The 24,862-nt window shown below is 44.0% G+C and overlaps 1 protein-coding gene across 3 annotated transcripts in view; it reads left to right on the top strand.

Annotated features, from left to right (window-relative positions):
• Positions 1 to 2,312: 2,312 nt before the first annotated feature.
• The window catches only part of LOC111833616 (follistatin-related protein 5-like), a 91,212-nt gene continuing 68,662 nt past the window's right edge, over positions 2,313 to 24,862 (top strand). For 2 of the 3 annotated variants that reach the window (XM_023792129.2, XM_023792099.2), the window contains exons 1-3: positions 2,313 to 2,610; positions 12,469 to 12,607; positions 16,899 to 16,932. In XM_023792129.2, the coding sequence (XP_023647897.2) occupies positions 2,588 to 2,610; positions 12,469 to 12,607; positions 16,899 to 16,932 (196 nt within the window). In that variant the 5' untranslated portion in view covers positions 2,313 to 2,587. The remainder of the gene's footprint in view (positions 2,611 to 12,468; positions 12,608 to 16,898; positions 16,933 to 24,862) is intronic. The other variant, XM_072697870.1, reaches the window with a different exon arrangement.

Raw genomic sequence — 24,862 nt, 5'->3', positions numbered from 1 at the left:
TGCCAGAAAAAAAATAACGGTGATGTTACTTTTTGTGAGGATGGTATTTGTGCTTTGGGATTTCTGTGCACCCTGGTGCAAACTGGAAAGCAGATCTGAGATACGTTTACCTGGGAAGCAAATATAATGAGCTCCGTGCTTCTTGCTCTGGGTTTAAGTGCGCATGTCTCCGGCCGTGGCAGCCTCTGTAGGCTCAGTGACAGGCTGCTCCTCCTGAGGTGCTCTGGGTCGGGGGGCTGCCACAACGAATCTTCTGGGGGCCAGTCTCCGGTGCCCCCCGCTGCTTTGTTTCACTTCGTCTCCCCACCACGGGACCGAAAAAGTTAAAGCGTCACCATGCTTTGTGTACGTCGGCTGCGCCTTGGAACCACAGCCAAGGAGCAGGATGCCCTCGTCCAGGCTAATTGCTCTGTCGGGCCTCCCCGAAGATGAGGTAATGCTCCGTCCGAATATAAAGCGCACGGAAACGGTGCTCAGGGATTAATCTGGTTCGAGAAAGTTGGCAGAAAAACCCGGCAGTCTTCGTGCATAAAAACGAAGACACTGCAAGTAATGTATAATATTACCGTATACAACGCAAAAAACCTTGATCCTGTGCTTCAAACTTAATACGTCGTCGTTAGAGTTATGATCGCTTGGATAGATGACCATCTGTCCTGGTTTATGCGTGGCCTTATAGATAAGGGGTCACCAACCTTTTTGAAACTGAGAGCTACGTCACGCGTACTGAGCCATACGAAGGGCTACCAGTTTGAAACGCCCTCCTAAACTTATCTAAACTCCATGTATAATAATTAAGCATATTTTTAATGCTTTTGTTTTTTAGATATTGTCATTTTCAAATCTATATAAATGCAAATGTGATTAAAGAAGAATAACAACAGGATAAAATAAAATTTTAGACGCTGCTCACTGGTGAGTTGTGCTATTTTTAGAACAGGTCCGCGGGCGACTCACGTGGTCCTTAGGGGCATCCTGGTGCCCGTGGGCACCGTGTTGGTGACCCCTGCCCTAGATATTGTGTGAGCTTTGTGCAAAACTGAATCACACCTTTAGTTTTATTATTCAGCAAATTACGGTAAATTTGACCTTGTCACTAATTGTCACGCACTTAGCGCGACACAATTGGCAATGAAGTAAAAGGGATTTAAAAATCATTCACGTTCATCGTGTAAGCAAGTTTGGAAACAGCCACTCTTTGTAAGAGCGAACATTTACTCGTTTGCTTGTATAGAAAACATCATTTTGTTACTCGTTACATATACAGTATGTAAATCAGGGATATGATAGATTATCCTGATCAGTTCGATGCCAGTGTACTACAGAAGAGGATTAGGGCCACCATGAAAATATTACTTGAATTCTGACTTTAATGTCAGAATTCTGAATTTAATCTCAGAATTCTGAGTTTAGAAAAAAAGTCAGAATTCTGAGGAAAAAGTCAAAATTCTGAGATTAAAGTCAGAATTCAAATAATATTTTCATGGTGGTCCTAATCCTCTTCCATAGTGTTCACAACAGGCATGGGGTAAATAATTAACAAAAATACATTTATTTATATTCCATACACCATGTCGTTATTCCAATTAGAAGTAGTTGGAGTATAACAGATTTTGGTTCATGTTGACAAGAAGTCTCGCCTTGGGCAGAGTAATTTAATAGATCAAAATTTCACTGGAGTTGTGTTAAGTACATCAAAGGAAAGCCATTTCATAATCTACCCAGTGATTTTAATGGCGGGATGCAGAAGAGTGACAAAAGAAATCTTTCCGTCTGTTACATCAGACGTTATCTGTTCGCATGGCGTACAATATGTTCTGTCTTTCTGACCGCCGTGCAATGACAGAAAATTGTACAGCGAGTCGGTTATTTCACGCAATATATATTTAGTCACGTGCGACCAAGGAAGTGTGCATTTCATTCTATTTCTTATTGCTTCATGTCGACATAAATATTACTTGAAACCGTCCCAGTTATCTGAAAACTCACAAATAACTCACGGTGACACGAGTTTTAGTTTCATCATCGTATGGGAATGGTATCCATCATTTTGAACATCCAAGCTATTTAAAACGTAAAAAAAGATAATTAACACCCTTTTAAGTTTTGTTTGTCTTGTTATTATTATTATCGTATTATTATTGTTATTATTATTACTTATAGAAGGTTTATGGGAGGACCCGCACGGCTGTCCTCGAGCTCTGCCGCTCTCGCACCCCGAACGCGCTGCCGAGGCCACGCCTCCTCCTCTCTCTCGCCCTTTGATTGGCTGATCCTGCCACCGCACGCAAATTCGCCGGGGAAGCAGCCAGCGGGTGAAGTTTGCGCCCCAGAAGCCGGAGCCGGAGAAGCGGCGCTGGAGACTGGCTGCTGCCTCGGAGCTGTCCGCCGCTTCGCTGGTGCTGAAGTCGGGATTAACGGGAACGCTCACGCTGTACACAAAGTGGCGGATCAACTCTATTTTGTTTTTCAGACGTCTTTAACGGGGGAATCAAATTGATCATTGCGGAATTAACAGCCCGAATACACATTTTTTTTTGGTTTTAAACTATTCTTATATTAATCTCGTTTGGAAATACTGTCCTGGATGACTTGGGACCGGAAAAACAGGTAAATAAAACGCAATGAAGATGTGAGGATTAAGTAAAATCATAGTAAGCAGGAGCATGTAAAAGCCTGTGCCTCAGAGCGCGCTTTGCTTGCTCGGACTCTGGCAGATCCCGTCCAAACAGCGCTGCCGTTCAGGTGTAAAGCTTTCCAGCCCTGTCCAGTACAATGTAGGCTACTGTGCGAGTGTGAAGGTGCAAGCGGTGGATTTTTAAAGCATGATTCAGTAAAGTTTACTGTCTTGTTTTATAATATATAGGCTATATTTATTATGTGGTAGCTGAAAGAAAATACCGAAATATACAGTCGGTGAATGTAGGAGATTTGGCAGCATGACAGTAAGCTGTTTCTGTGACCGCAGTAATCCTTGTCTGACACTGGCGGGGTTACATTAGGCTGCTCTGTTTTGTAATCACGCTGTTCGCTTCTGGACGGCACGATGGGCAGAAACCTGCGGGTCTGGGGGCTGGAATCCCGCCTCTGCTCCGTGTCTGAGTCTGTGTGGAGTTCGCATGGTCTCCTGTGAGTTTCCTCCAGAAGTAACGCAGAAACGCAGTTCAGCTAATTGGTGTCTCTAAATTGCCCGGAGTGTGGGATTGTATGTGCCCTGTAAAAGACTGGCATTCCGTTTTGGGTGTGCCCTGTGCTGCCCGGGTTGTGCTTATATCCCCCCCGTCCCCGGGACCCTTAACAGGGTGCGATGGATGTGCCTTTCTTTGTGTGAGCGATCTGCACCTGTAACTCCTCTCCTGTCATTCTGGCTGCTGCGGAGTGGTTTTCTGAACCTTGACAAAGGTACCCTAAACCTGGTATTTGACTGAACAGAACTAACGTTTTAACATCCCGCAAACTCTGCCTGGTTTTCATCGGGCTGTTCAGCCTAAAGTGCTAAGCTACAGGTCAGACACGATGTTTTAAGAGATTTTTTGCTTGATTGAGAAAAAAAAAACTCAATATAACCGTTTCATGTTTTGTGACACGATAACCCAAAAGTTACGGTCCTGTGGACTGGGGTTTTTTGACGGATTTCTGCCAATGGCACAAATCATTAACATAATTAATTCAATTATAGTTTTTTCTTACATACCTGAGATATGAGTCATTAAATTCCGTATTCTGGTCTTGGTAAATTATCAGAATACTAGTACTGTTAGTTATTTATTTTTGTATTTAACGTTCTAGTCAACAAGTGCATGGTTTGGTTTTCTGAGAAACGCGGCATTGACCCCGCTTCCTTCAGTTTGATGAATCACAGTCATTTGCTGGCTGCATAATCAAAGCCCTTTCTGTGTGACGTCACAAACGTGACCATCCTACCGTCGATCCTGAGACCCCCGCACTCCGCAGCCCTCTACACACACGGAGATGCACATTACACGTAGCATTTAAAAAATGTCAAATAAGGATTATTAGTAGTCTGTAACCTGTTTTTTTGTTTATGATTTCATTATGATGTCTATACATACATAGTGTCACATGACATGGAACTGCGTCCATCTCTCGGTGACAAAGGAAGGAAACGTAATTAAATATAAAAGAATAGACATGAAAGTATTTAAAAAAACAAACTCTTGGTCTAAATAATTGTTGATAGCCCCCAACCTCCCCCCTTCCACGTCCAATCTACATTTATAATCCAAGAGATGGAATACCAAAGTTCGATTGGCCTACTGTATGTTTAGCGCGAAAGTCAATAAACATACACGTCTGCGCACCTCCATGACGCTGCTTTTTATTTCTAGGCCTGGATCTCTGGGGCCTGTAATCGTAAGAGTTTTTACGCTTAATATTAATGAACACAAGTTCAGCAACATTTGGACACAAAAACCTCAGGGGCAATGAGGCAGGCGGGACCCTTAAACTGGAATGGAAGCCATAAGCACTGATTGCTCCTCCTGCTGGTTGGAGGACTGAAGCGTTTACATTAATAATGTCTAATGGTTCAGCAAGGCGTTGAATTTTATTGGGCAGCGGCTGTAAATGTTCAAACTGTCGAGCGAGTCGCGTCCAATACGTTACGCAACACGTCACACGTGCACGCGCCATTCTTCAGAAACGGCCACGCAAAAGAAGACAGGCGAACGCGCACCCACACTCGCAGCAAACCACGATCGGTTGAAATGATAAGGTCAGCTGGTATGGCCCTAAAACAGCCAGACTGTAATGCTAGCCCGCTGCCTTCAGGAGGCAAAGATGGAGGTGCTGTTTTTGCCTGAAGGTGCTTCACTGTTTCTGGCCCCGGTTAGAGGAAGCAGGCAGACAGACACAGAATGACAGAAATACAACAGGCTTCAGAACAAAGAGGTCAAAGGTCAGGAGAGATGTTTACCCCTATAGATTTTAAGTCCAAGATTACTTCTCTGCAAAATTTTACAGCTTCACCTTCCCAAGTTAACTCCAAGACATTAAAAATTCTCAGCGATGCTGTTTTGCTGTTCTCCTTAACTCAGTCCTGATGATAGGTTTAGCTATTTTGAGATTTTTAATATGACATGAAAGTAATAATTAAACATTTTTTTCTGAGTTGAAAGCAGTAATTACATAGATTTTAAAAACTTTATTTTGATGGAAATGAGACAGACAAGATGACAACGAGAAGAGTGAATACAAAGAAATTTCCCATAAGCCATTGTGAAGCATTTACAGATACCTGCCGAATATCATCCGTCAGTGGCAGGTTGGAGAATGGGACCCAGCCCCCAGGGACAGTCATAATTAACTGCTGAAAATCTGCTGAATCATTTATTGCACAGAAGAATAAAACATTTTCTCTTTTATTTTCAGTGAGGAGTTCTAAGCTTTGTATTCATTTTTAATTGTGTTACCCTTTTATCCATCAGGAATGATACTTGAGGTTCTCTCAAAGCTGATGCAATATTAAAATATCAGTGAATACTTATAGGAGACATAATCGCGGTCCCCGGTCCCGCTCCGCAGTGTCTGTCTTGGCCTAAGTACTCATTCACCGACGCTGTGTGGGAATGCCGTTTGGACATTTCTCAATTACACTTCACAGGCGAGCGTGGGGAATTAAAGGCTGAGGTGAATTATATCACTATGAAGTGAAACTTTGGTGTGGAGACGATTTATGGGCCAATGAGATAAGCCGAACCAAAAGCAGCTTGTAAACTGCCAGGGAGTTTGAAAGATACATTTAAATGTCAGAAAAACACAAGGGCATCTCCTTATTAATCTGCTAATGCCCGCGTCTGTCTCGGCCCTCTCTGACATTTCCAGCAGTATTTTCCGGAATAATGAGACGGGGCCACGTACCGCTACTCACTCGGGGAAATTGGTCATATCTATCTGTCATCTTTTTAACAAGCAGCAGATGTTGTGTTGTGTTCAGGTCAGGTGACCGGGCTGCTCGCCATGCGAGTTTCATTTTCTTTTGACGGTAATATCTCTGCGGCCCGGAGGACCTGGCATGTGGCATGTAGGCTATTTCCCGCATGCGTAGTCCTTCATACCCCAGTCTCTTCCCCTTGCACCCGGGATCTGACAGCACCCGCCTTTCAGCCTTAGCGTATATCCAGGCGTAAATGGGCAATGCGTCCTCACGTTGACAAACTGTAGGGACTAAATAGTGAACATAAAACATATGCAGGAATTTCAAAAGAGGCTTCCTTTTCAATGGATTTGGTTGTGGATACCAGGGGGGGGGGGTTGTTCTTTCTAGGGCCCCACTCAAGAAGTCACTTTGGGACCCCCGGTGTAGTTACTGTCTGTGGCAAAGTGAGGCCCCCACGTAAATTTGTGGTTCGAGTGTCAGTAAATAGCACCTCTGTGTGCACAGCATTGCAGGTACGTACTCCAAGTTTAAAATGTTTTTTTTCATTAACTCAAAAAACATTGTAGCTGCTATTACTTATTTTATGAGGGTTAGTCATTTAAACAGCAGTAACAACAATGTGACACACACACCATTGCAGAAAATCAGCTGCGACCCAGTAAAATCTTTAAGATCGCTGTAACAAGTTGCAAGGATAAAGGCAGATGAGTTTTCCCAAACCCCGCACACGTGAATCCCTGCTTCCCCGTGCACATCGCCGGCAGTCAGGCACCTCGACCAGAGCCCAGAGCAGCATGACTTAAAAATGATCGCACCTGACACATCTGCAAGCTGTATGTGCAGGGCTGAGCTCTCAGAAATCCTCTGAAATCCTCCGGGGGGAAGAGATGCCACTGTGAAATTCTGCTGCCGTTTCTCCCGCATTTTAACGCTGGTTCTTCTGCAGCGGGATTTCTTGTCCCGTCTGTGGGGTGTATGATAACATATCAGGTGTAATCATAGCTGGGTGTTTTCCCTGTGAAGATTTTTAACAAGTACTTCCCCAATTAGTGCTGCTTCCTAGAGGACTCATTGCGTAACGGCTGTTGGATTCCAGACTGTAGCAGAGTGTGTAATAATGAGAATCGACTTGGAGTTTTACTTGCGTCCAAAAAAAAAAAAACAAACAAAAAAGTCAAAGACATACTGTCCTCTGAAAACTAACGCAATTTTAATGATTCTTCACTGAAAAAATCCGCTTGTTGACAATTCGCTTGGAACTCAGAGTGCAAAGAAAGCTTTGGATTTATTTATGGTGCACATTTAAAACGATGCAAATTATACTTACTTTCAGCCAAAGGACAACTTACAACCAGCTAGAGAAGGTACTCAAACACTACCCCAGAGCAGTAGTCTTCAGGTTAACCTCTACATGACCCGCCTTAGAGCAAACACTACTATACAAAGTGACTGGTACATCCATTTATACAGCTGAACTGCCAACTGGAGGGGCTCAGGTTAGGCGGCTGCCCTATATTTTCATATATCCTGCATCGCTGTACAATAAATAGCACAAAAGGATACGATGATACCATTAAAACTCTGTGACTTGAACTCTTGTGATCAATGGCCTTATTTAAAGTCTGCTAGCAGAACCTGCGCCACAGAGACGTTTAGACTGTCCCCAGTTCATTTTAAGATCCTGAAGAGGGGACCTCAGACACCTTCGGGGGCCCATAATCCCGGCGCTGTGCTGCTCAGCGGGTTAGAGCACTGTGTCTGCGATCGGTGGCTCAGAGGTTCGCATCCCGGGAGAGGTCGAGTGATTTCACACTTGGGCCTGTAAGCAAGGCTCTTAACCTCCGACTGCTTTGGGGAATTTTTCTCCAAGAACATATGTCACTTTGGATAAAGACATCTGATGAATAAATAAAAATGTAAAAAGAAAATGTTTTATACTGACTGCTTCACCTCTAAATGATCGCTCAACAAGCATATGCCAGGTGTGATCTCTCCGGGCCAAAGACCGGCTTCGCAGTCAATGCTGAGCATCACCAAACATATGAAACCACAGCTGTCAACTTAGCAGAAAAAGAATCGTTACTACTGACGTATGATGAGCCCCAAACCTTTGTTTTGAAGGTGTGTTTGGTTGGGAAGACAAAAGAGTTGGTTTACAATCTATCAATCTTGACAACATGAATTGCTTTCATGTTTGTGCGTTTTATAGTTTTCCTGAATTGCTATAACACTAAACCTCATTCTTGGAACAAAACTGCCAATTTCCAAAACTCCTTTGGCCAAACTTTAAACAGTGCTAACCTAGTTGGACACAATCTGCAGGTCCGACTCACCATTTTGCGAAACTCTAAACAGATTCTCATTCACCAAAACACATTTTGCACCGTGGTGAACTTCGATGCGAAGTGGAAAACACAGGCTGCAGAAGTTCAGCACAGCCAGCACACAGTAGACATCATTTAAGCACAATGACTCAAAGGTGTTGCCATGAGACATGATTGTAACATGAGAAGAAGCCAAAGAGTGACTAGGACATAGAATTCATGCAGGATGAGAGCACAAGTGCCACAGTTGCGTTTCAACGTCAAGGTACAAATCGGTCACACTGAGGATTTTTCCCATATAGCCCTGCAAGGGAGAGCATTTCCTGTGATGCAGACAAAGTTCTCTGTCCTGACCCAGCCCTGAGACATGGTGATGAGGCAGCATGTATATTTTACATGACATTTTAGTGTAATATGCCTCTCATTTGGATTTTGTACTTTGTTCTTTACAGTATCTTCTTTGGAGTACTGAATACTGCAAACATTACATATCATTTAGTATAATTGTATACAAACATACAATTTTTTGCTATAATGTGTAATGACTGCTCATATAGTGTTTATGTACCGACTGGTTTGATCCTTGGTCTGAAAGCAGTGTTTGCTTTTGAGCAAAGATAATATAGTTTCGTTTGATTTTGCAAGATGGGTCAAAGGTTTTGTGGGTGTAGCTTGATTTCTAGGGTTTGTGTTTAGTGTTTTGATAAAAGGAGAAGAAATTTTAGGAAATGTGCTTTAGCAATTCAGAAAAGCTGCAATAAAATGCAACTGAATGCAGAAGAGAAACAGCAGGCGCCTTGCTGTGAATGAGCTCGCGTGCTGCAAGGCTGACTTTCTCCCGTCATTAGCTTATCCTCTTAGTCAATGTAATGATGGTTTATATTTCAGAGAGAGAGAGAGAGGGAGAGAGAGTGAGAGAGAGAAGGAGAGAGAGAAAGAGAGAGAGGGTTAGAGAGAGAGACACAGAGAGACTTGACTTTTAAAATTTTCTTCATTATCACAAATGCACACTTAATCCTTACTCAAAAGATTAAATGAAAGAAAAAAAAAAAGATGAGAAAAGAAAGATATCACTCCACAAATTCACCATTCACATCATACTTTCAACACTAGACTTTGATCATCGCCAAGTTCACACAACACTCTGCATGGCCCCCACACCGTGGAGAACTCCTGCAAGGGTATGGGTCAGCACAGAGTACGCATACCCCACCCTGAGCCGCATCGCTACCAGCCCCACCAGTATAGATTTAGCGTCCGTCGGCCCAACTCCTTTCAGCTTATTTTTCCGAGACAGCCAAATCGCAAGTTTGGCCTGACCCACTAGAAAATTCAGCAAGCACAATTCGACAGAGAGACAGAGAGAGGGAGAGTAAGAGAGAGAAAGGGAGAGAGAGAAAGAAGGAGAGAGTGGGAGAGAAAGAGAGAAATAGAGTGTGAGGGAGAGAGTGAGGGAGAGAGAACTGTCTGCACTTTTTCCCAACTTTACAAGCTTTTCCTTTTTCAAGGTCAAACGAAAAATGGGAACAGAGGCTGGATTTATGGGAAAAAGGAAGATGTTTATACAAACCGGGGACAGATACATCAGTCTGGCGTGGGGAAGATTGAAGAGAAGGAGATTAGGGGTCTAGGGACTGGATTCAACTGCTGTATGACTTATTTGGCCGAAACAACACAGAACATATCAATTTATATATGTGGATATGTGGAACAGAGCAATGCACAGGTGGCAGCGATCAGTCCGAATCGGCGTGGTTATGTGGTAAACCCCCCCCCCCCCCCTCAGGGTTTCCCATATTTCACTCAGCAGCACAGCATTTAAAATGGCTATTAGGGAAGAGTGGGATTAAACAGTGCATGTGTGAAAGCAAATGAAGGAAATATCCATGCTGATGCATATAATCCCAGATTTGGGAGAAAACTCAGCAGGTCCTCAGCGACCACAGATCCCCAGGAATCCGAGCGACTCTGCAGCTGTCACAGGATTGTGGTCCCCTGAGTGAGTTCTTGACGCGGCTCCACCTCACACTGAGCGCTTCCTGCGAGACCGGGGAGCTCTTCGTTTGAAAGTCAGGGCCGAGGCTGAGGTACAATTTCTGTCATGGATTAATGGCTAGCGGCTGTATTTGTGATGATTCTCCCTGGAGGCCGGGCCCCCCCTCCAAGCTGCCACAGCAATCAGTCACTCACACGTCGGCTGATTGAATTCCAGGGGCTCTGAATTATGGGTCGCTTCAATACCCCCCACATCTATTTCATATTTAAGCCATATATTACCTACGACCCCTAACTTCAAATGATATTGAGAAAAATGAAGAAAATACTGTGACAGAGCTGGGTCATAAACAATAAACTATATGACAGTGCTACATATTTAAAGCACTGCTTTCGTCTTATTGCTTAGAAGGTGCAGGGTGAAACGGGGTGGCCTGTAGGCAGCACAGGGCACGGGGCCGGGGTACACCCTGGACGGGATGCCGGTCCATCACAGATAATTGCCGCAAAATGTAATGGAGTAAAATAAGAAGTATGCATTATTATTTTCATTTTAGTAAAGTACAGATACATAAAAATGTACTTAAGTACAGTAACGAAGTACAAATACTTTGTTACATTCCACCACTGATATTAATTATAGTCAATCATGTAATGTCTGTTCATATTCTTTCCTTTTTTTTATTAAACTGCAACAGCAGAACCGAATTCATGAGAAAACTGTAAACACTAAGCACAAACAGCAGGCGCCTTGCTGTGAATTTGCCCATGTCCCGTAGCAGATCTTTTTAGCCGATGTAATGAACATTTATGTTCCCCACTCAGAGAGAGGGTGAGAGAAAGAGAGAGAGAGAGAGAGACAGAGATCCATGCAGACTTGTTCCTAACCTACAAACAGCAGGAGGAAGGAGAGCTTGCAGGAGGCCCGTAATGCGACGCAAAGCCTCCGTATCCGGCTCTGTGCAGAGATGCCCATGAGTGTGTAGGTCCACTGCAGCTGAGTAGTGGTACTGATCCTCCCTAGTGGTACTGGTCCTCTCTAGTGGTACTGATCCTCCCTAGTGGTACTGGTCCTCTCTATTGGTACTGGTAATTCCTGCTCAGGCCTGTTCCCAAGCACCAGTTCTCCCAGTCTCTTTATTAATGCCTTTCTGACCAGGTTCTTTCATCCAAAATAACTCTGCGTACACCCTTTCAATTTTCAATTCAATCGATTCCCACACAGTGCCTTTCACAACACAGCTGGCCCAAGGCACTTGATAAAAGTATGTGGCAAACATCGTTTGTACAAGATGGTGCATGAAACAGGGAGAAATGGAAGAGTGAGAGAAAGAATGGTAAAAGACAAGGAGGAGGGGAACCAAAAACTCCCAAGTAAGGAGAAAAAAATCCACTGGGGGGGTCCAAGGTCGACTGGCTGCACAGCCCTGCTAGAATGCTAACATTACAGAGAACAAGGGGAAGGAGGCTGCTTTAAAGATGGCCCTGGTCTTCTCTGTGCTGCTGTAATAAAAGCCTTCCACTTACACTGCAGGTAGCTTTGCTTTTAGACTATAGGATCTGCTGTTTCTGAGCTGAGGCCCATTCCTCAGGTCCAGTTCATTAAGTACGAGGTCACATGGTGCTTCAGCATCAGCTGGATTTGTTCAGAATTTGTTGACAGTCTGTTGCTGTAGAGAGAAAGAAAAAAGAACTATTTCAAGCACTGTCACTGCACGATAAGAGGGACTTAAAAATAACTTGACAAACGTTATACAGCAACTAGTTTTAATTCTTCATTATCTGTTTAAGGGACTCTGGGCTCATTTATGAATTAAAGTGTCAATATCCGGCGTGACTTTCCTGTGACGCGACCGCAGTCTGCTGTTCCGCTTGCCCGTTACTTTAACAGCACTGACTTGTAACTTCATGTACCCAGCCAGACTTTTCAGTTTCCATTCTGGCTGCAGACGTACAGCTGCTTATGAGTAATTAACGCCAAATCGCTTTGGCAATTATCTTAAAACAATACTTCTTTGTCTCCCGCTAATTATTTTCCCGAGACATTGTAACGAACTCGGAGCAGATTAATGCCCGCTGTACCCGGGAGACACTTATTGATAATGTTGCCTTAAAGTTGGGCCAGATCCGCCATGCTTATTGTCTGCTTTAATTACAGCCAGGTTGATGCATTATCCCCTGAAAATCTGTACCGAGCAAATCGTAGCTAGGGGACCATGCGGTGATTATTTCCTGCTCTCGTTTTCGCAGAAACCCCCCAATGAGGACACGCAGATGCCATGCCCCCGTTCTCTTGCTTGGGTTTTTTTTCCTGGCGGCTCACGGGACGCCGAGCGCCGCTGGACATGAGCCAAAAAGCCATCAGCCGTCGGTGAGGTTCCGACACAAGGTATCGATTTCAGTCCTGTTTCATTATCTTCCCAGGATTGGCTCGCATGAGTGCAGCCGGTGACACAATTAATTGCTGCGGAGTACCTTAACCAATTAAAGGAGTTGGGCTTTTGCCGGGGGGGACGTTTTGGCGTTAGGGTTTGCATGTGATTTCCTGATGGAGTATTACGCGACAGTCACTACAAAGGGGAATTAGAAATAGCTCATAAATGAAATATCTATTATATTACATTCATTACAAAATATTGCTGTTCATTTTCCCGGGAACAGTTCATCTGGTGCCGGGTGAAAGTCTGGTGTCTCTCCCAGGAAGCACAGGCACCAGGAAGTGGAGACCATGATGTACAGATGCCAGTACGTCACAGGGCAAATTTACAAAGACATATACTCACATAGACACAGACACTGATAAACATACAGAGATACAAACACATGCAATAGCAAACACTCATAATCACAAAGTATTTCCATACAGCAATTGACCTAAACTCACGGCCCACCCAGAGGAGATCCTAATGGACTCAAGGAGAAGATGCAAACTCCACTCAGAAACTCAGGGCAGGGACTGAACCCACAACCCAGAGGTGCAAGGCAAGAATAATCATCATCATCATAAACCAGTTATCCTGGACAGTTGGTGTAGTTATAACCATGTTTAAATTTGACCTGAGGCCAAATTACAGGTTAAAAAATAATTACTTTTTGCAGTTGAAGCTTAACTTGAATATAGGAAGTAACTACAGAACATTCAGGAATTCAGAAATGAATTTGCATTTCAGTCAGTGGTCTAGATCTGCAAAACTATGTGATTAACTAAGCAGCACAGAAAGTAAAACGCTGTAACAGATGGTGGAGAAAGAGTCTCTGCTGAGATCGGCATCGCTGGCGCGGCTGTCAGGCCGCTCGCAGAGAATGATACCACTACAGCAATTACCGCGGCAGCCATAATCAACCTTTTTGGTTATTATCTTCACATTTGTATTGGGAGTTTATAGTGATGAATACTCCTTAGAGAGTGACGATTCTTAATAGTGCGCTCGATCAAAAGTTTCGCTCTGCTGTTACTGCAGTCTTAAAAATAACGTCTTCTAAAGAATATTAAATGTTAGACTGTAAGTCAACCTGTACTTTAGTACTACAGGGATTATACTGTATGCTATTTGTTATGAGAAATTGGTATTTGTATTTAGAAATTAGTATTTAGTATTTAGTATTTAGTATTTGATACCTTGATGTAACTTTGATTTAGCCTGCAAAATAAAATGCTGGTAAATGTAAAAAGAAAAAAATAAATGCACAATTAATATAAAAAATTAAGGTATTAGGTAGTACTGTGGCCTCACATCTGCAGGGTTCGGTGTTTGAATGGCTTCTCTGCTCTGCCTGTGAAGTCTGCATGTTCTCACGGTGAGAAACTGTTTCACGCTATAAGTGGATAAAAGTTTAATCAACTTCTGACCAGAATAAATGCTGAGGAAGACGGCAGGTAGTGTGTGTAGAGAGCTGCAAAGCAGGAACTAACCCAGGGAGCTTCTCTAATGCAGCCCTCAGCTTCATCCTTTCAAACGAAAGAGCGGGACCCGTGGGCGTTACCGCCGCAGTCCTGGGGTCATTCGATCCCGATCCCGACCGCGGACCCCGGGTCAGATGTCGCCCCGAGTGTGCATCGCGCAATTTGGAGCGTCAGTCTTACCAAAAAGCTCAAAAATAGATGAATAAACTCGCTCGGAAAGAACTTGACTCTGCACCTATGCTGCGGGGCTTTTCAGTGCTCAGCATGTTGTGAACTGCCTAATTATTTATGTATGCCTTAATTCCCCAGGCCAGCGGTCATATAACTTATTCCGTTTAGCAGTGACTCCAAGATGGCACTTCTGTATTTTTAATTATGTTTGTGGGTGTGATCATTTTTTACATGCCAAACTTAGGAACACATTGCACATGAGAGCTGGGCGGATAGGTTAATGCATCCTACTGTCCCCCAATCGCATTAAGGAGAGAGTAATTGTGTTCTAATAAATTTCTACGCTACTCTGAAATGCTGCGGTTAATCGATGGATTATCACATGATACATGCACTGTGTTCATGTTGCCGGTCAAAGCCCATATGGAGTCTTAGGCAAACTTCACCACCAGCGCCCCCTGTCTGAGACAAAGTGAAATCACTCCAGGGGCACCGGACATAAGCTGACCCTACGCTGTGACCCCCCCAAGCCACGCAGAGCAAGATGGTACAGGCAAAGAGAAGCATTCCAATGTCCTGTACTTGTGCAAATGGTAAATAAAGGTTTGTTACGGTTATATTATCAGGGAATAGGGCCTATTGCGTACTCAAAAGTCCAGAGAAGTTTCACGCAGAAGCCTCCTGACCGACCTCTGTACAGCAGATAATGACGCCGGAAATATTTTTCAATAAGGCGGGGAATTACTGTTTATCTCAGCCCTGGGAAATAGCACGAGTCATGAGATTAAGATTGCTGGACTGTGACAATCAGAAAAACTCGTTTTTAAAGCCTTTCAACTGAAAAAGAGGGACTTTAATAATATCTAAAGTTGTCTATTAAAGTTTTCTGCTAAACCGTGAAAACTGCATCACACTGCAATACATCACATCTAGCCTGCTTGTTTGGAAGAAATAAATATGCCCCGTCTATTAAGTCATTAACCAAATTACTACCCGTGCATGCAGTCTGTCATTTAACATTTAGATGACAGAATGACTGTGCTGACCTATTAAAGTTTAATTTTACTTGGGTGTGATAAGTTGTTGACAAAAATCGGTCGTCCATCAATTTGATTCAGGGGATAAATCAGCGCTCAGCATTAAAATATCATTTCCTATGAGTGTTATGGACCTGGGCGGGTTTGGAGCGAGGATGTGGCCTGATACAGGCAGACATGGTGGACGGCCCACTTGCGGCTCACCAGACAGGGGTTTATTAAACAAAACAGAAAACACTAAGAACACTGCAAAAACCAAAAGGACCACGAAGGGTCAAAAACAAAAGGGGAAAAACAAAGACTAAATATACAAAAGGGTCAAGACAGGCAGGCTACTAACAGCATGTTCAAAACTACATTAACATCCAAATGTCACAAACAAAATCAACGAACTACTCGGGACTAAACTCAGACAGGAACTTAAATACAAAAACTGAATGGGGTAATGGCAAGCAGGAGTGAGGCAGACAATTAACCAGTCAGGGAGGGTGCAGGACAACGAGCAATCAGGGAAACACACAAGGGCAGGCAACAGGTGAAGCTAATAAACTAAAACATGAAACTCAAACTAGGAAAACAGAATCTAACAATGGGGAAAACTGACAGGTGAAAACACAATCATGGGCAAAAACCAAAACCGAATACAAATGAAAACACAGGGACTAGAAAACTGATACAATTGAAACACAAGGGAACAAAATCTACAAAAGCAGAGGCGGCGGGATTCAATCACAAGACAGAGAGAATGACAGGCAGCCGCATGCACAATGCGTTGAGCCATGTGGCCAACAGGGAGCAGAGGAAAGCACAACAGACTGAAAACAGGAGGGACGGGATGACCAGCGACACCTGCTGGCCAAACGGGGAAGGGACACAGAGTGGGATAACAGGACCTGACCCTGACAATGACAAGTTAAATTTAAAGCACCATATCTGATTAATGGCTTTATGGGGCAAACACCCGGAGGGTCAGTGCCGTAAGAGGGGGGGCGGCTCGGGGTCGCGGGTGCCCCAAGTGCGGCTCTTCCGGCAGAGATGGAGCCACAGATATGGATGACGGTGAGCATCGTGAAATGTGGAATGAGGCAATCCTGGCAAAAAATAATAAAAAAAAAATCACTGGGACCCAGTGACAAGATGCGATAAAGACAAAAGGCGCCCATCAAAGCGTTTGGCCGGGGCATGTGGAGTGGCCGCCCTGCAGGGGGCGCCGTGTTAAGCGTGTCCCGCTTTCGCTTTCACTTCAGCCCAAGCTCTGGGCCGTTTTGCCTTCCCGGTCCCTGTCATTTAGCTCCGCTAGCGCTGCCCACTTCATCAAAGCGGCACCAGCTGTCACCCTGTGACGCGGAGCATTTGTTAATGTCGGGTGTGTTGCTCCCTCGCAGAACACTGTGTCTAAGCTGCAGTGTGACTGTACCTCTGCTCTCTCTCTGTCTGCCTGTGAGCCAAACAGGAATGAAAGTCGAGTCCAAATTGGTGCACGACTCTCATCAGTTTCCCTGCGAGACACGGGGAATCGGGATTATATACCTATATTTTATTTTCATACTTTTCTCTTTTTGCCCCAGCAGGACGAAAGCCCAGAACCTCTGCCCCTTAAAGGTATGTATTCGTGATTTACTTGCGTTTCTATCCCACACGTTTACAGTCTTTATTGATGAGCTGTTCAGTCACACGTTTATTTTTATTTTATAGTGCATATAAAAAGTGTCGAACCCTTGGGACATTATATAGCCCCACAAACACAAACAAGGAATTTATTAGGAATTTGTTTTATCCTGATCAACAAAATGTTCTCTGTAATATGAAAATGAAAAAATAAGCTTTTAAAAATCGATTACAAATAACGAACTGAAATTAAGTGATTGAATCCGTGCCAGAGGGGCGCGTGCAGGTGAATGCAGATTTCAGTATATCTGCCCTTCGCCGTAAAGTTGCTCTCGCTCCGCCTGGCGGACAGCAGCACGCCGCTGTCATTGAGATTCACGTCCAGGCTTCTTCGCTGGCTGCTCCTGGACGGTGAGCTTTTTTGTTTAAGCCCCGCAGTGGGTCTCGCTGAGTGCTTCAGGTCACCGTCCATCTGGAAGATGGATCTTCTCACCAGCCTCCCGCAGAGTCCAGGCAGCCCTGCACCTCGCTGCACCTTGATTTATCTCCTTTTCTCGCCCACTTTCCCCAAAGCGGAGAGGCATCCCCCAAACTTTCCTCTGCTTTTGTATAATGCCATTAGGCCATAAAATCTTCTCACATGCCCCGTGGAGAGCTGTACCAAGAGCCTTTTTTTAAAAGATGGATTTTCTTGACGCCACCCTTCAGCAAAGCCCAGATTGATGTGGTACCTGGGATATCCTTGTTTCTCAGCCAAAGAAGGCTGTTTCTTCTCTGTTGCTGTCATGGGGCTCTTGGTGCCCTCATTATCCCAAAATCCCTTTAACTGTCACTGGTCTTTGATTTTTTTTTAAAGCCTTTTGTTTATAAATACACTTTACTGACTGGTGGACACTTGAAAGATGGGTAAACACAATGTAATTAATCCTGTAACTTTTGATGACAGTTATTTTGGTGCATAGGGGTGAATTTTTATGTGATTAATTAGTTTACAATTAAGTTAGAAGTAAAAAAAATGTAATGGCAGTACCATTTGATGTGTGTCTCAGTTTGATGTTTTGGGGGGGGGCAGTAAGCCTGGTCTGTCTGTGATCTCACACAGCCGTGTGTCTCGGAGCTGCTAAGCCTGAGCAGCTGTAATTACAGATGTGCCTCTGAGTCAGGCAGCTCTCCTCTGAAGGCGGCCTGGCTCTCATCTGGCAGCGGTGCAGTCTCTTAGAGGTCTCTCATGCCTTGGGGGTCTCTCATGCCTTGAGGGTCTCTCATGCCTTGGGGGTCTCTCATGCCATAGAGGTCTCTCATGCCTTGGGGGTCTCTCATGCCTTAGAGGTCTCTCATGCCTTTGGGGTCCCTCATGCCTTGGGGGTCTCTCATGCCTTAGAGGTCTCTCATGCCTTGGGGGTCTCTCATGCCTGGGGGTCTCTCGTGCCATAGAGGTCTCTCATGCCTTAGAGGTCTCTCATGCCTTGGGGGTCTCTCATGCCTTAGAGGTCTCTCGTGCCTTGGGGGTCTCTCGTGCCTTGGGGGTCTCTCATGCCTTAGAGGTCTCTCGTGCCTTGGGGGTCTCTCATGCCTTAGAGGTCTCTCATGCCTTGGGGGTCTCTCATGCCTTTGGGGTCCCTCATGCCTTGGGGGTCTCTCATGCCTTTGCGGTCCCTCATGCCTTGGGGGTCTCTCATGCCTTGAGGGTCTCTCATGCCTGATTTCAGACTGGTTAGAAATGAGCTGGGAGTGAGGAGCCCTTGGCCAAATCGAGAAGCCGATGTGTGACAGTCCTGGAACACTTGGCCATTGCTGCTTGTCCTCCGTTTGTTCCCCGGTGGTATGAATTTCGGACAGTACTTACACCCGGCCATATTGGAGCCTGAGCCATGGCTACCAGCTTAGATAATAATTAGTTTTTGTCACTTCTTGATTAAGTTCCAGTGTTATTTTCATATAGCTAAGCCTAAAAGTTTACTTATGAAGGTAACATTATTAGTTATCTTCCTAAATACAAAGATTTGAATTTAAAAATGTGCTTTTAAGGACCAATTTCAAATGATTCAGTCAATAGCCAGATGAAAATTTTACTGCTCATAGCTTTGCTCTTCTATGGCTTGGGGAGAGAAAATTGTGATTCTCATTTAAGCCTCACTTTAGTTTCTGTTTCGTCTGATATATTTATCCTAAAATTCAGTAGGAGAAATGAAGGGGACACAGGTGACCCAGAGGACAGGAGTCATATTTGAGACAAACAGGAAATCTTGCCGAACTTTACACTGTCCCTTCAATGAGCAGTACTGGAGCCAAGAGACTCGGACACATAAAGTCAGGGGAGCGGCTCCATCCCTGGTCTCTGGAGGTGGAAGGCATGGGCTTCATCTATGACGTAGCATGAAACCAGGGGCACCTCAGCAACTACAGCTAAATATGGTCTCGAATTTTGAACCTGTACTCGAAGAGGCTGAATCAGTAATTGAAATTAGCAGTAAAGTACAAATGTTTATGTTGCAGCACAAACCAGCACAAACTAACACACAGAAGTCATTTTATTATTTTCTGATCACATGGGTGCCAATTTCATGCAGGTATTTGAACTTTGCTGGGATGTTCATAACAAGTGCTCTCCACTTTCTCCATCGTAGATCAAAAAGAGGCACAAAAGTTGAGACAATCTAAGAGCTATTGTAGAGCTTGATGAGGTCTCTTTTGAAACTGAAAGCGAGACTGATTTTGTGTGTATTTTTGCTGGAGAGAAGAAAAAGAGACAGGAGAAATTAGTCGTGTTCTCATTTTGGTTTTGCACAGATCTCATCGTTGTCTAGGAGAATTAAATGGAACAGCTTTGAGATCTTCATTCAGATTTTATTTTCCTCTGGGTATGACCATAATCCTGGAGGTAGATTTTTTTTTTTATAGGATGAAACCTTAAGTAATTAGTCTTGAGCTGAATGAACTGCATGCTTCAAATTACACTAATCAGGGCCTACCTGTAAGATACATTTTTAAATTGTTACCCTCAAAATGAAATAACCAGCCTTATAAATTTATCAGTGTCGAGAAAAATTTAAAATGTTGAAACATTCGTCATTATGCAATAAAACAGGTCCATGCTATTTTTTTAATCTGTTATGAAACAACCAAAACAGAATAAACGAGTACTGAACGTGGTTCGGATCAATCAAGCCGTTAGATTCAATTCAAGAGCAACTGGACCAGAACTGAACATTTTAAACGGCAAACAAATTCATTTTTAATGCCTTTTGAGTTATCGGAGTCAGTGGACCAAATTTTTAGCTGAGGATAATTAATTAAGAGTTCGGCTGGAATGAAAGCTGGAGTCCAGAGAGACCAAGAGACTGAGGAAACCAGCAACTACCAGTGTCAAGGAAGACTGCTGTCTGCCGTTTCATCACGCGGGTGAAAATAACTGGTCAAATGGGCTCTTCTAAGCCTCCTTACAGCATATAAAAACGTGTAAGGTAGTTTCTCCACATACACCTTTTGATCCTACTGCATAACGCTACGAGAGCATCTCCAAGCTAATTGTGAAGAGTTCTGGAGTAATGAGGTACGGCCTTCAGATACAGCATTATTATGCGTTGTGCGTTTTATTGTGCGTTGAAGAGTGAGTGCGATGCATTCAAGGTGTAAACAAGTTTTTGAGAAGCACAGTCATTTTTATCTGTGTCGTGATAATCATACTAGACATTATGCAGTGTGAAGAGATTTCTCTCATAAGATATCCAATCCCGAAGTACAGTAAGGGCCTCATCTTTACAACAGTAAAAGCCCAGTAGTTTGTTGGTAAATGCGACTTTTTCCTTCTCAGTCTTTACCTGTGTGTCGATGCGTTTGCCGTTCATTCCCTTCGTTACTAATGTTCACTTCAGATGAACACTAAAATTCATAATGTACAGCTTTGGAGACGTGACAAACCATACGCGCAGTTCTTGATGTCCTCTTAAAGGGCACCGACGTAAGTAATTCGCTTTATGAAATAAACTGGCCTTTGCAAGATTGGCGTTCATGGAGATTACTGCAGACCGCCTAGGCAATGAAGATTTCATTAAGTTCATTGATCCAAATAAGAAGGGAAACGGCCTTTAAATTAAAAAGAAAAGCAATTCATTCTCCAACCCTCGTGATAAATAAACACTGACAGAGGCTGATACCAAACATCACAGGCTTCGGCAAACAACAAGATGAATTTTACCATCAGCAGCCATGTTCCACGCTGTCCGCTGGTTGTACAACGATCAACCTTGGCCCAAGACTGAATCGTCTTTTTTGTATAACTCTGATGGTCTGTGGATCGTCCCTCAGACGAACGTGAGTTTGCGGGCTTCCTCGCTTTTACAGTTGTTGTGCTGGATCTTTCTCAAGGCTCTTCGAGAATCGTCGAAAATGAAGCAACATTGAAAAGAAATTTTGCATTGACGGGACTGGCACTGCGGCGGTAAGAAGCCACATCTAGCGTCCACATCTATACTGTTTGTATCCTCCAGTCAGCGGTGGTGTTCACCCCCACTCAAACCACACATTTGAATGCCCCCCCATACCCCCCCCCCCCCAGTTGGCCACATACCATCACTACACTAAATAAACTCGTTCTTGTTTAGGAGATGCAGAAGCAGCATGTTCTGCTAATCAGCTACTATTTTCTGATTCTGCTTGCTTGCTAACATTAATGTTATATGCAACCATAAAATAATCATATTTTGAGACCCGCTGATGCTGAATCTTGGACCCCCAGAGGTTATTTTGCTCCTTGCGTGTGAGTTTTTGGTTCCTCTCCTCCGTTGTCATCTGCTTTCTTTAATCTCTTTCCTTCCTTTTGTCCCTTTACATATTACTCTCTCTAATGATGTTGCAATGTATCACAAAATATCTGTGCAAAGAGCCTGGGAGAGACTGTTGTGAAAGGCGCTATATAAAAATTCATTGAAATGGAAATTGAAATTAAGTCAGTGGGACCTTCAGCACGAAATCTCACAAATCCGCTTCCCTTGGCAAAGAGGAGTCCCCGCTCAATCGTGTTGCATCCTCGCCAGCTCAGAGCTTTTCAGATCCACAGGAAGTGCTCCCGCAGTTTCCTTCCAGAGGACGGAAGCCAACTTGTATGTCCACTCATGTGCGGGACAGCGCCTCCTGTGGCCAATGGCCGTGAAACCCGCAGTGAAGACGCAGTGACGACGCAGTGTGGACTTTAACTGTGGCCTGAGTGGCAGAAACTGCTCTTAACACACAAACATCTTTGCTGGCAGAGTAAAGTGTTGTAATTGATATTTTTTTCCTAAAGGGCATGGACTTTTAAAAGAGTTAACTACTTTTTTACCATGTTAACTACTAGTCTTTGTAAGTAGTTACATACACGCTGCTATTTACAAAAGGTGGGCTGGCAGCAGAGCAGCTGAAATGGTTTGATGTTTACTAATGGCACGAAGCCACTTTCACTGTTTCCATGCTGGGTGGGTCATGAGGTGTAAAAACATCTCAGCAACAATAAAAGCCCTTGAAATAACTCAAAGGCACAATAAGGCAGGTGTTACAGTAGATGCAGGAGAACCATATTAACTGTGTGACCCATCTCTGAATTAGCATTTACTTTAGACAATAATCACATAGGGTTAAAAGAAAAGAGACTGGATTGTGCCGGTTTGAAATGGCAGAAGTTCTAGAATATTTTATCAAAATATGGAATTTATGGAAATGTATCCTCAGGGTGGGAAGTATGCGATATCTGCTGTATAAACAATAATTTGCATATAACAACAGTTAACATGGAATTTCAATTTAAATCCAGTCATTTTACCAGAAGAGGCAGCATGTCGATCTTTAGACAAAGTAACCACCACGGCGAATCGGAATAAACACAAACCCCAGCTAGATTTGTTTACTTTCAGTTTTTTGAAAGACAGACTGAGGTTTATCCGGGGATTTCACATCAAGTGGGCTCATGTTTAGTGGAGGAATTCGAGTTTTTGGGTAACTTTTAACTTTCAGTCACACTAAAGTAGCTTAACAGTTGCCTGGCTTTGTCTAATACTTTAATAAACGGGGTAATTAGCACACTTCAGCAAATCATAATTACCCCGACCCAGTTTGTGCCCTGGGCGTCTCGTGTCACCTTTAGCATGTGTCCTAACAAAGAAAACCCCTGCAGTTATGGAATTTAAAAAATCAGAATCAGAAGCGGGATTATGCAACGTTAAAATGCGTGTTTTTATTGTGTGGCGACTGTTTGTCGCAGCTTTGTGGTTTTGTGGACGGGCAGAAAGGAAGGAGCGGGATGAAAGGCACAGGGGGGCGCATGCATGACAGGGAACAGCCACAGGTGCATGATGGGACAGTGACATGGCCCTGTGCTGCGGCCTCAGGGTTCCGGGCTTGGGGCAGGGGGTTCTGGGTTCGGGGTTCTGGGTTCGGGGCTTGTACAGGTACGTGTTAGCCAGCTGCTATTCCAGGCCTGCATTGCAAACCAGAGAGGCTGTGAAAGAATTAAACACGTGTTCCAGTTGCTGTGTGCATGTGTGTGACAAGCAGAGGAGTATATAGGGGAGGGGCAACAGAGGCACTCAACTAAGCTGATTGGACCCTGGAGTGTCCCCTTCCCCTGTCACTCACCGATTCAAAACATATCACTGGATAATAATAAGGCTGATCCCCCTGTATGAATTATTAACCTTAAACAATTCTAGAATCACCGCTGGTGACAAGCAACAGGTGGGGTCAGCACAGGGTTGCCTCCTGCAGGAGCCGTCCACTGTTAGAAACAACAGCTCCTTATGTAAGACATGGTTCTGCATGGTTCCACATGGTTCTGCATGGTTCCACGTGGTTCCAGCAATCCGAGCTTTCGCCTGGTGGCCTAATGAATTTATCTCATGGTACCTTTTCTTGTCGTGCACCCAAACTGCTACCAGAATAACCCTGGAAATCTGCTATAAATGATGAGTTTACTTGCCAGTAGTGACATCGATAATTTTGTTTCATCACATAGATTGTCAGGGTGCTTGTGTCTAACAAATGAGAAATATGCTTAACAAAGAAATTAGGCCAGAAGCTAAGGCCACATGCGGCATATCACATACATAAGTGCATATTATACACTCACCTAAAGGATTATTAGGAACACCATACTAATACCGTGTTTGACCCCCTTTCGCCTTCAGAACTGCCTTAATTCTACGTGGCATTGATTCAACAAGGTGCTGAAAGCATTCTTTAGAATTGTTGGCCCATATTGATAGGATAGCATCTTGCAGTTGATGGAGATTTGTGGGATGCACATCCAGGGCACGAAGCTCCCGTTCCACCACATCCCAAAGATGCTCTATTGGGTTGAGATCTGGTGACTGTGGGGGCCATTTTAGTACAGTGAACTCATTGTCATGTTCAAGAAACTAATTTGAAATGATTCGAGCTTTGTGACATGGTGCATTATCCTGCTGGAAGTAACCATCAGAGGATGGGTACATGGTGGTCATAAAGGGATGGACATGGTCAGAAACAATGCCCAGGTAGGCCATGGCATTTAAACGATGCCCAATTGGCACTAAGGGGCCTAAAGTGTGCCAAGAAAACATCCCCCACACCATTACACCACCACCACCAGCCTGCACAGTGGTAACAAGGCATGATGGATCCATGTTCCTATTTGTAGTGGAGATGAGTGGTACCCGGTGGGGTCTTCTGCTGTTGTAGCCCATCCGCCTCAAGGTTGTGCGTGTTGTGGCTTCACAAATGCTTTGCTGCATACCTCGATTGTAACGAGTGGTTATTTCAGTCAAAGTTGCTCTTCTATCAGCTTGAATCAGTCGGCCCATTCTCCTCTGACCTCTAGCATCAACAAGGCATTTTCACCCACAGGACTGCCGCATACTGGATGTTTTTCCCTTTGCACACCATTCTTTGTAAACCCTAGAAATGGTTGTGCGTG

Source organism: Paramormyrops kingsleyae, chromosome 12 (genome assembly GCF_048594095.1).
Source record: "Paramormyrops kingsleyae isolate MSU_618 chromosome 12, PKINGS_0.4, whole genome shotgun sequence".
Taxonomy (NCBI): domain Eukaryota; kingdom Metazoa; phylum Chordata; class Actinopteri; order Osteoglossiformes; family Mormyridae; genus Paramormyrops; species Paramormyrops kingsleyae.
Note: the sequence above shows the minus strand (reverse complement) of the source record. Positions and strands in the feature narration are given on the sequence as shown.